Source organism: Halyomorpha halys, unplaced genomic scaffold (assembly GCF_000696795.3).
Source record: "Halyomorpha halys isolate HHAL.00 unplaced genomic scaffold, Hhal_1.1 Scaffold291.1, whole genome shotgun sequence".
NCBI classification, from domain to species: domain Eukaryota; kingdom Metazoa; phylum Arthropoda; class Insecta; order Hemiptera; family Pentatomidae; genus Halyomorpha; species Halyomorpha halys.
In genome coordinates this window covers 516,014-528,360 of record NW_027109101.1, presented here as the reverse complement: position 1 = coordinate 528,360, position 12,347 = coordinate 516,014, and the positions used below count along the sequence as shown (strand labels likewise).

Below are 12,347 nucleotides of genomic sequence, written 5' to 3'. Positions count from 1 at the left end.
TATTTCTAACAATTTATTATTTTCAGTATAGGACTCCAATGGGAGTCTTGGCCGAAAAAAAAAAAGTTATTATTTTTCATTAAATTTTGAATTTCAGAACACAGGCACCTTTTGGAGTCAGGGGCTGATCCATTTTAAAGTTTTTGGGTAAATAAATAAGAACAGTGTTTTCCCACCTATCGTCATTACATTTTGTAAGGTTAATGCACATTACAGTTAAACGTGGTACTTGATGCTACTATTAGTCCAATGACATTACTTGAACTATTAGCGATCACACCAGATACAGTGTTATATTAGTCTTGACAGTAAATGCTGTCATGACTTTAACTATCAAAGTTAAAGTTAATCTTAACATAAGGTTGATATGTTGCGGAAGTTCACTTTCAAAGCGTATATATCATTTTGGGGGCTAGGGGCTGATCCAATTTTAAGTTTTTATGAGAACAATGTTATCCCGCCCATCGTCATTACATTCAGTAAGGTTAATGCACATTACAGTTAAACGTGGTACTTGATGCTACTATTAGTCCAATGACATTACTTGAACTATTAACGATCACACCAGACACAGTGTTATGCTAGTCTTGATTGTAACTTTAACTATCAAAGTTACACCATAGTCGTGGCTAATAACACTTTCGCCACAATAACGGAAAATGTACGATTGTTCACTGTCAAGGCGTATACATGTGATAGATAACGTGACTGTTGCTTCACAGACATTCCTTATATTATCAACTATCACGCCAGAGCTAGTACGACAGTACAATCATGACAGTAACAATCATACAGTTAAAGTTATAACGATTCTTCCAGAGCGGGTGAAGTGGCGAGTCTTTATCGAGTATTTTCACGACGCTGACCATTTACTTTTTAGTCGGGAGAATCGGCAGCACTGCTGGTACTGTTTCCAGTTTTGTTATTTTTTTGAAGTTGTAAGGTCTATTCTAGTATCCAGTTCTGACTGTCCGGAACTTTCCGAAGCAGACGCATTACAAGATTTGGGAGGGACAAATCCGTACTACGCATGCTCTGTACAGTTCCGAACAGTCAGGAGTGGTTGTCAGAACAGACCTGTAGGAACATGTAACCTCTACTGTATGTAGTATAGATAAGGAAGATTAACCTATCTAAAGTGATAATAGCGTTTCTTTGAAATGCTACTTTCCAGAACAGTTTGTGGCGCGTTTTCAATTTGTTAAAAAGTTATATTTATTTTTATATAGTAGAAAGTCCTTTCAAATACCCTTGTACAAGTTACTTGTACGATGACCTTTTCTATGTGCAGGTCTTTTTCTAAGTTTACTCCGAGGAAGACTATATTCCAACTTAAAAAATGGATGATGTTTAGCACTGACACGAATGTCAGTAATATTTTAGGAATTGAAACAAGCTGTGATGATACAGGTTGTGGGATAGTGAGCACTGATGGAAAGTTGTTGGGTGAAGCCCTATTCTCTCAACAGAAATTGCATTCTGAGTATGTATCAGTTCTATTGAAATGTAATAGTTCTAACTAAGTGCTAAAAGAATTTTGCTTCCAGATTAGGTGGAATTATTCCACCCATTGCAAAACGTTTGCACAAAGAACATATTGAAGAAGTCGTTAATGATGCATTAGTGTCCTCATCAATGGACATGTCTGTAATAGACGGAGTTGCTGTGACTGTCAAGCCTGGTTTGCAATTATCATTAGCAGTCGGTGTAGAGTATGCTAAAAAGTTATGTTCTCAGTATGAGAAACCATTAATTCCAATCCATCATATGGAAGCTCATGCTCTGACAATCAGAATGCTGGAAAAGGTTTTATTTAATGAAGGGTAAACCCCCTTAATGTATTAATTATTTTATTAAAAATTAAGAAATTGCAATTTTATTATGTTATTCCTGTTTTAGGTAGATTTTCCATTTTTAGTTCTTCTAGTCTCAGGTGGGCACAGTTTGATTGCTGTTGTAAAATCAGTTGATAAATTTTTTCTCCTTGGCAAATCATACGATGATGCTCCAGGAGAAGCTCTTGATAAGGTAATTATTTGATTTATTAAATATAGTGCATGTTGATCGAAAAAAAAAACTTGTTGGCAAAATTTACAAATCTACCTCTAGGTTTCTCATCCCCTCAAATATCAATTCAAGAAAAAATAATTATGATTTAGTTGTTCACCATATGTGAGAAGATCGTTGAGAGTGCGATCAGTGAAGACCACAAATAAGAACCGCATCCCTAACCATCTACCCACAAGAAAAAATATTTATAGTTCAGTTTCATATTAATATTTTTTCTCCATTTTAATTAATATATAAATTAGTATATGAAAGAGATGGTCAAGGGCACGGTCAAAAAAGGAACAAAAATAGTTAACAACTATTTATTTGGTGGCGTTTTGTTCCACTTTGCAGGTCTTCATCAAGTGTAAAAAAGATACAAATGAGCTAAAGATATGTTGGCAATGTAGGACAATAAGATGACAAAATTGTAAACTAAGGTGGGGTTAAAAATTATGTAAATATAAGTGAAAAATTATATAAAAATGAACAAAAAGGAATGTAAATATAGATGTTCAACAATAACTATACATATGATTTTATTTTTTATTTTTATACCAGATCGGCCTGGTGGGCCTTACATGGTTGATATAACTTATATTATATATATTTTTTAACAGTCGATTATGAGGGGGTATAGTCATACAAATGACACCCCTAACTATATAAAATGTTATTAAAAGAAAAAAATAATAAAGTAAATATATAAGAATCAATATATATTTGCAATAATATTTTATTGCTTCTTAATAAAAGATGAAAGTAAAATTAATAACAAAAAATAATGATATTGGTACACTTAAATAAAACAAACAATTGTCTTCTAATAGTAAAAAAGTATACATAAAAAAAGAAATAACATATTAAAATAACCTGATGAAGCCTTGGAGCCAAACAAAGTGGAGCAAAACATCGATAAATAAATAGTTTTTAACTATTGTTTATTCCTTTTTTACTGCACTCATCAGTTCAAATGGTGTAATAAAAATTGTAATGTCAATTGATGAAGAAATTTAAAACAAAATAAATAATTTTTATTTTGGGAGTGACCTCTGCCTGGCATTAATGACACATATCATGAATCTCGCACCACACTAAAGTGCTGTGGTACAGTAAATGAGAATTTCTGATAGACAGCAACAATAAGTAAATAAGTACCTAGAAAAGTAGCAGCCAACTAGTGGTAAGTGGTAACTAACTGCATGGGATAGGAAGGTCTTATCCCAGGATGGAGATGTCTGTGTCATCTAGAGTTGGCTTTAAGTATTAGTTAACTTATTAGATGTTAAAAAGATGGGGATAAACTAATTATGAGGTATTACTATAGAGCTGAAATTTGCTGGCTAATGATTGATAAACTTACTTATATATCTTACTTGATACTAGAAGAGCACGCCTTCATTCAGTGAAATATTAGTGCTCGGAGGATAGTCCCACTAGTGTTAAGTAGCTAAATTTTCATGATTTATAATTAATGGCTATCTGTGAATCATAAAGCATGTTTTAATATTATCTAATTAAGGTGAATATTTTATATAACTAATATATACTTTGAAGTATTATCATTCTGATATATTAGATAAGATTATAATTATATTTATGTTATAATCTTGAGAAAGCTGTGTTAAAAGTTAGTGAGATCATTGCTGTTTATTAAAATGGGTTTTTTGATATTTTCTGTTTGAAGAATTTTGTTCATATGTTGACAGATAGCTAGGCGACTTAAGGTATTCAATTTAGAAGGGATGGAAGGGTTGTCTGGTGGAAAGGCAATGGAGATACTTTCGGAAAAAGGAAACTACAATGCTTTCCCACTCGGAGAACCTCTTTTACATCAAAGGGATTGTGACTTCAGCTTTGCCGGGATAAAGAACTCAGCTCGTCAATTTATCGTTGAGCAAGAAGAGAAATATAGTATGTAGTTTTAAGTGTGCTTAAATATAATAATTTTGTGAATGACTTGAACCAATGATAACAATTTGTCACTTGTGATCTCTGGGTTTCATATGAACATCTTTTTCTTTTTTAAACATCTCATGAACTTTAGCATTCATTAGTTATTTAAAAAGTTAGTTCTTTTAATTAAAATTAGTAAGATTTCAATTATATGTAACTTTTAAATCAAAACTTGATTAACAAAATTATATAACGTTGACTATGCTTCACCATACCCCTTCCATTTATATTTTTAAATAACCATTTTCTGATTCTGGGATATGCCAAATTGATTAAAAAGTGAATAAGATGTGATTTATTCCATTTTCCGTGTAAATAATTTTTCTTATTCAACCACTACTTTTATTAACCTTAGGATAGTTGGGGTAGGTCATCATATTAAAAAAAAAAATCATAGTGTATTTTTTTTTTTTATAGTAATAAATTAATTAATTTCCTACTATTATATCCGCAACACACTATATACCAACACAACACAACCCATTAACTACTGCATGAACATAATTTTGTTTTACAGGCATTGAAGGGGACCAAGTTTTGCCATCAGTTTATGACCTATGTGCCAGTACGCAGTTTGTCATTACTAAACACCTGTGTCGCAGAATCCAAAGAGCAATTTCCTTCTGCCAATGGAGTCAGATCATTCCTAATGACAAGCAGTCACTAGTAAGTAAGCAAATTAACTATTTAGGATAGGAGTGGGGAGGTTAAACCATGACACTGTGGTTCATTACAAAACTTTTAAGGGGACTTGGTTGATCTTTCTGCCTACAGAAAGAGCTAGTTGAGCAAATTGGTTGCACATCAGTTTTTAAAAAATTTAATTAGGAGATGTAGCCGGTCATGAGTTGCTTTAACTAGTCTAATAATAATTTGTTTTTAGTGTTTCCTTTAATTTTTTTTTTTTTTGGTCCATATGAAGAGCCATTACTTTTTCGATTACTTCCAATACCTGAGTTGTGTGATGAAAGCTAGCTTTGTAAAGAAAACAGACTTTATACCAAATGGTTTATAACATCTCAAGCTAGAATTTGTATAATTCCAAAAAAAATCATGATTATCAGGAATAGTGACCATAAAAATGTAAAAATAAAAACAACTAAAATTAAATAGTGATCATAAAAATGTAAAAATAAAAACAACTAAAATTTTCATGTAACTTAAATTAAACATGTCAAATGTTCAAGAACTAATATTTAATATGTGGCTGGCCAATTCAGCCAATTTCAACTTAAGTTGGTCCTACCATCAAAATTTCCGACCATACTTGATTTTACTTCAATCGTTGGTTCAAGGTGAGACTTAACCACCAACCTGCCTGCAGACGTTTTATGTTGCCATCCGCTAATTGGTTAACTGAAGACCCCTTGTTTGTGGAAGAATCTTTTGAATAGGATGTGAAGATCTATTGGCCAAGTCATGAATTAGGAGGGTCTCTGGACCCAATTGGTCTGAACAGGTTCAAAAATGAACACAGATCCACATCATTTCTGGCTGAGATCAACCATTCAGGATAAGTGAGTGATTCTACACCGCACCCAGGCAGGGAGACGGAGGCAGAATGAGAGAGGAGAACATAAGAGAGGAACCAATCTTCTTGTTCCATTAAAACCTCAATAGTCCATCAGCAATCAAACACCAAGTAAACTACAATATTATCTATTATTGTGTGTTGCCCCTTTTAAATAAATAGTCAAAATTTATTTAACTAACAACTAACCCATATTGTACATATGTGTTATAAATCATTTTAAGAATAGAGATAGATCTCCTTATTTCACCATGATTAATTTATTTTTTACCCATTCAAATACAGTCCACATTATTTATAACAGCGATACAAATAAATTATAATTAATTCATCTCCAACATTGTACCCCGGGAAAGATCAGAATTAAACACCTCTTTACATCAGATTGATTCACCTCCTTGTTTTTGTATGTTGAAAACATTTTTTTCTTTTAAAAAATTATTTTATGTTTGGTTTTTATTACTTATATTAATGAATTATGTTTGTACCCTTGAATTTATTATTACTTATTTAATTATTTCAAAATGTATTGGAAGAACGGCTATTTGGTGTTTTGCAGGTGGTATCCGGTGGTGTGGCAGCCAACAAAGCTATAAAGGCAGCATTGTGGAAGGTGTGCCAAGAGAGTGGTTATAGCCTCCATGTTCCGCCACCGCACCTCTGTACTGACAATGGAGTGATGATAGCGTGGAATGGAGCTGAGAGGTGGATTGCCAATGCAGGAATAGTGCCTCATGGACAGCTGGCTTCAGTAGATTTCCAGGGAAAGTAAGTTATCTACAATACTCAGCACATCAACCTCTTTGTATACTTATTTTTGTTCTGGCTTTATATAAACAACAATATGATGGTGACTTGTTCTTATTTTAGTGGAAAGATCAGAAATAGAAAAATGAAAAAAAAAATTATTATTGCCTTTTTAACAAAATTTCGTGGTAGGAAATATTTGTTATTTCTCTGTTGTAAAACAGTTACCAAGTTTTTGTTTATTATCCTGAAAATTGAAATGCCTTATGATTAGCCAAAGTAGATAATATTGTAATATATTTGGAATATGGAATAATGAATTTACTTTAGAATTTAGATAGCTATTGGAGGAAAAGAAAGAGATAGTTATACTATATTACATGGAATTAAGTGAGGTGTCCTTGTAAATACAATTAAATTAATAGCATCTTAGTTACTTAAATAGACCTGTTAAGTTGTTGAAATAATTATTTTAAAAAATAAAACCAACTTGTAAAAGTCTGAAACGTTGACCGAAATTGGCTTATATAGGGTTCTGTGAAGTGAAAGAACTAACGTTGACTGAGGTTATTTGTGTTATAGCTCTTGAACCACTGGTTTCAATATTATTATCTGTTTTTTTTTTCACTATTGCGGGTTGAGTATCTGAGGTGGAATACCAGAAGTTCAACCACCTTATTATTTTTTTTTTCAAATATTTAACAATTTTCGGAAAATACCTGCTGTGCCTAAGAGAACTGACTGTTGAGCCTCTCTTAGCACATCAGTAGGCAATTTTGAACTATCCATGCCTGCCAATGTTGATTTTGGTATTAACCCACTGGTGGATAGATCCCGATGTCAATAAGTTCTGCTTTTTTTTCCTTAAATCTATACCGGTTCTATTATGACGCAAATTATAGTCTGTAACAATTGATTCATACCAATAGAGCTTGAAGGGACTTTTTTGGAGGAGTCTATTATTATTATTATCATCGTTAATCATGGAATAAAATACATTAAAGTTTGATATATACTTCCTCAACTACTTATTAACTCATCCATAATTCATTTTAAGTTTTTTCAATTTAATTTTTTAAATACTGTATTTTTACTTCCATTTACTTATATATGAAACTTATTGTTAATTAGGGAGAAGGGAATATTACAATCATGAGAAATCTTGAATATGGCCATTGTTCAATGACTGCAGTCTTGGTAAAGCCAGAGTATGATATGATATGAGAGTTATTGATGATTATAAAACTGGTTCTGAAGTTTAATGAGTGGACTGTATATTGTGACCAAAAATATATTTTAACACTATTGAAATTTACATAGGTTGGACTATATAATAAATAAATATACATTAAACTATTACATACAATGATCACATTTCTTCTTGCTGTCATGAGAATATTGTTGGATGATGGTACTATTGCTAATTTTGCTTGCCTATTCTTCTCTCTGCCTCCCAGAAGGCCAGCAGATCTCTGGTCTTTTCTACTCCATTTGGCTGATGAAAGGGAATTCCTTTAACTTGTAAAAGTAAAGATAGCAGATCGTCTAGTCGCTTCTCTCGTTTTCAACTTGGCCAAGTTGAGTGGAGCAGCACTCTAGAGACACAATGGGCGGGGAGGGTTCCCTGAACAACCATGTTTCAAGTAAGCCATCCCCTGATTCCAAATTACCAAATCTTGCAAAAAAAAAAGTTCTGTGTTTATATGATCAGTCTATCTCAAAAATGAAAAGTTATATGAAACTGAAATTATGTATTTAAGTTAGATATGTTTCTGAGGTGTAAAAAGTAACTTTTTTGCTAAATCAATTGATCAGAAGTTCCTCTTTATTTCATTTAATTTGCTCTTTTTTTTTTTTTTTTTTTTTTTTATGATTTTCTCAAAAACGGGTGTAAAGATTTGGATTAAACTTAATACCAATGTACTCTTGAGTAGTATTTAATGTAAGCTTGTTGAGGTTGTTATGTTTAATCAGCTAGTTCTAAATCCATTTAAAGATGTAAGTTGCTCTATGTAAAAGGCCTCGACAATGCGTGTTCAGTTAGGTTAAGGTAGTTGGCTAGGAAATGGATTAACAGGATGAATTTTATGGGATCAACTGTAAATATTGTCACATTGGAAAATTCACTCTGTAGGGAACCAGTCTACGGTTGTGAAGGGAATTACAAGTCTTACAGGAACTAGCTGTAGATCCTTAAAGGAAGTGAACTCCATTCCTTAGGGAACTAGCCTTCAGTCGCAAAGGGGATAGCAAGAACTACAGGAGCTATCTGTAGGTCCTTATGAAAGGAAGAAAAGGTTTAGGAGGGAGAGATCCAGAGAAGTTATAGTGCAATAAAAATCCTATATACATTTCCGAAATTAGCACTAGAATGTAGTGATCTACTATTTATATTGTTACTCACTCCATCCTAAGGAAGTGGTTCTCTGAAGGTGAAATTGACACTTCAGTTTATCAAGTTAAGCTAATTTATCTCTCTGGGGTTATTAAATGCCATCGAGAGATGCTCTGTGTTAAACATATTCAGTGGATCAGAAGATTCTATTGTAATCTGTATTAATTCAAATAATACGTTTAGGAATATTACAATATATAACATGGTTGTTAATTTGTAAGTATTTACGAGAAATCAACATTTTAATGTATGATATTTGGCTGACGACTGTAGTAGGTCTCGTTGCAGCAGCTAAGTAGTGTTGTGTCAGTTGGTAATGGTCAAAAGACAGCTTTAGCAGTGACCAACAGATGGTAGCAAGGTTGCTACAAGATAGTAAATTTTCATAATAGCTTTTTCTAAAGTACCTTTAATTTGGTTTATTTGAGTTAACTAACCATCTCTCATACTTAGTATAATAATGGAAGTCCTATGGTATACAAAATAATGGGGTGTATAAAAAAAAGGTCTGGACTATATGGTGGATGAGGCAGGAGTTTGAACCAATGAAGTTCTTTCAACTTTTCTTTGGTTGGACGGGATGTGTGAGGATGAGCATTATCTTGGAATAAAACTCCTTTTTGGTTGATCAAAGCAGGATAACGCTCTGACAACTTCATGTACAATCTTTCAAGTTGTTCCCAGTAGAGTTCAGAATTCATAGAGCATCCATCAGAAAGAAATTTGTGTTGAATAACACCTCAAAATTAAAAAAAAAACTCAAGGCATAAATTGTTTTTTCAAATTGCCCCCTTGCAGCAACTGGAAAACAGTTTGACTGCAACCTAGCCATTACTCATGGGTACTCAGATTTTGCAAGTAAACCAACTTTTCATTACAGGTGACAATCTTCCAGTAAAATCTCATACCAGAAGGGTTTTTCAATAAATTTTCACAAATTTCAACCTCTTAGCTCATCACAAAGGAGTAAGTTCGTGAGGTACCAGTCTACTGCTCTTTTTAGAATATAAAGTTGTAGAATGTAATGAAAGTGACTAAAAACACAGAAACAAACTGAATTAAATGTTTTTGTGTCTCCTAAATTTTTATAACAATAGTCAGTTTTTACTTTCACTTTCCTATGAATGGAAACATTTGATAAAACTCTAAGACATTGTGGTAAGTGAAAGTTTTGTGATGAGTAATACATCAGAATTTTTTCTATGATATATATCATAATAATCTTATAATTGTGTATTCTAAAATTTATTATTAAAACATTCTTACAATTTATTTATATACTTGTGGTTATTCAACATTCAAATGTCCTAATTTTTCTGGTTTTGTTTAGATGCATCTCATCAACATTTTAGGAATGATTTTGTTTTTGAAAAGATTAATTAAGTCAAGTCTTATTTTTGTTATTTTTCGCAGAGCTGAGTTGGGAGAGGACATTCGGGCAGAGGTTGCTAGAGCCAGCATCAAGTGTAAATGGGTTCCTTTGAACGATGTATTTGAGAACATTTCTTCATCTGGGCTTAGCCAAGGCTCCATCTGAACTAATTAGATCTATGTTACTGCTAAAGTTATTAGTGAATAATGTTTGTACTATATTTTATTTCTTCCAAATGTTTAATTTAATAAATAAATAATTTATTAAATGAATGAAGTTAATAAATAACCTTAAATATTGTTTAGTAACATTTATATGATTATAAATTTTGCAGATTGTTTTTAAGAAGTATTTACTCATTTGTATGAGGGTAAAAAGATCAACAAATTTACAGTCTAAAATTGTCTGTGCAAGTTCCTATGGAAACCCAATATCTTTTTATAAAATTATACTTATATATAGAGCTAAATAGTTTTTTTTTTTTAATGTGTTAATTACAAGAATTACCAGTCGGATTTGAAAAATGCTTTTGTGTTAGTCGAGCCATAAATCAAGAAAGGCTTTAGGCCATATTACTATATTACGTAAGGGAACAGTTTAGCAACAGTTTAACCCTTTGTGACTCTTGACTTTATCAGCTCGAGAAGGATGATTCTCATGGCCTATAAGCTGATATATCAGTTCTAAGCACAGTGATCCTGGTGGCCTATGAGCTGATCTGTCTGCTTGACCTGTTTAGCACTTGAGCCCTGTTCACTGATTTATCAGCTCTGTTCCTAGTGATGTCTTGTGGGTCTCAAGTATCTAATTAATTTATTAAAGAAAGGAATTAGGTAATTTTTTATAATTAAACAAATTGAAGAACATTCAGTTATTTGTTGAATAAATATTATAACTCGTAACATAATCATTGCTGTAAGTCGTAAATAACATATGAAAATAATAACTTATTTTTGGTTAGAAATTAGGAATATTAGAGAATAATGAATCCTTAATTAGGTATTTATTTTTTTAGGGGACCTGATAGCTGAGCGGGCTGGGGCGAGGGTCCTAGAATGCTTGGTTCAGAAGGTTCGATTCCCACCTGGGCTGGTCAAATTTATTTCGCAGCGACCCCGAGAAATCAACCTTGACATTCCCACTCTGGGGCTGTATAGGTCCTCAATGGAGGAGTTAAGCAAAAAATTTATTTTTAAAAATAATTTAAAAAAATGGAAATATTTAAAAAAATTGTTTTATAAAAATTATAACTATACTTTTATTTGCAAATCATTTTCTATTTTAATTTATATCCTAAAAAGTATATATATATATATATTTGTTAGGAATAGATAGAATTAGAACTTTATTTAAAAAAAAAGTTTTAAAATAATTTTGCAATAATAATTTTCTAATAATTAAAAAAAAAAATAGTTTTTAAATTCACCTATTTCGGTCCTAAGTACAGATGAAAAAGAATGATGGGAAATCCAAAATAAAATTATGTATAAAAAGAAAAACAAACATAATTATCATCCAAAAGTATTCTAGCCGCTGGGCTCGGCAGTCGGTCACAGGCTGCTGAGCCCTCAAATCCATTTCATCTCTAAAGAGAAAAAGGAAAACTTCCTAAGGTATGTGGCCGTAATCATACTTCTTATGATGTATAATGCAATAAGGCTAGTGCCTACTTTAGAAAAGACTGTTTTCTTTTAGAAAATTTAAAAACACTTTTTGTAAAAAAACAAACTTTTTTTAAAAATTTTTGGTTATTATGTTTTTCAACTTAAACTTTATATTTTATTCAGTTCATCAGTTTACTTATACATATACCTACTCATCATGTTTTTAAAGTAGGTACAAATATTGTAAACATATTATGGGTGAAAAGATAGAGGGTTTTAGTAATATCAAAAATTTAAAAGTATAACAAATATTTATTTCCAAATGCTGGAAGTGATGTATGTATATAAAGTAAAAAATTATATTAATAAAATTTTTTAAATAAATCTATCTAATGGGTTACATAAATATAAAAAATATGTATAACAAATGTTTGACATTATAATATTTTGACACACAATTAATTTATAAAATATATAATACTTTCAAATATAGATTATATACATTCCGTTAAAAGATATAAATATATATATATATTTCTTAATATATTATTAATCTAACTTTTCTACTAAGTTTTATATAATAAAAATAATTCAAAATGTTAAAAGCTTTTCTGAGGTACACATTAATAAATGCCACGTAGACCTAGGAACTGTTGATGTTGGCAAGGAACTGGCAGTCGTTCCCTCAGTATT

At 31.5% G+C, this 12,347-nt stretch overlaps 1 protein-coding gene across 4 annotated transcripts; it reads left to right on the top strand.

The window, feature by feature from the left end:
• The first annotated feature begins 644 nt into the window (after window positions 1-644).
• Window positions 645-11,219, top strand: Tcs4 (Threonyl-carbamoyl synthesis 4). Of its 4 annotated transcripts, XM_014420781.3 has the most exons (9): window positions 645-904; window positions 1,292-1,483; window positions 1,548-1,806; window positions 1,900-2,028; window positions 3,759-3,963; window positions 4,523-4,671; window positions 6,096-6,304; window positions 10,092-10,258; window positions 11,066-11,219. In XM_014420781.3, exons 1-8 carry the CDS (start codon window positions 660-662, stop codon window positions 10,213-10,215), a joined length of 1,512 nt encoding a protein of 503 aa, XP_014276267.1. In that variant the 5' UTR covers window positions 645-659; the 3' UTR covers window positions 10,216-10,258; window positions 11,066-11,219. The 4 variants fall into 4 exon arrangements, with proteins under 4 accessions (XP_014276267.1, XP_014276266.1, XP_066903421.1 ...); XM_014420780.2 differs by lacking the exon at window positions 11,066-11,219 and having other exon boundaries at window positions 10,092-10,322; XM_067047320.1 differs by lacking the exons at window positions 10,092-10,258; window positions 11,066-11,219 and adding an exon at window positions 9,559-9,864.
• The last annotated feature ends 1,128 nt before the right edge of the window (window positions 11,220-12,347 follow it).

Bases quoted from the DNA above. Each gene is read 5' to 3' on its own strand.
- Tcs4 (XM_014420781.3), top strand. From the start codon at position 660: ATGTACGATTGTTCACTGTCAAGGCGTATACATGTGATAGATAACGTG. The intron at 4,672-6,095 runs GTAAGTAAGCAA...GGTGTTTTGCAG, and splicing joins CTAATGACAAGCAGTCACTA to GTGGTATCCGGTGGTGTGGC. The intron at 6,305-10,091 runs GTAAGTTATCTA...TATTTTTCGCAG, and splicing joins TCAGTAGATTTCCAGGGAAA to AGCTGAGTTGGGAGAGGACA.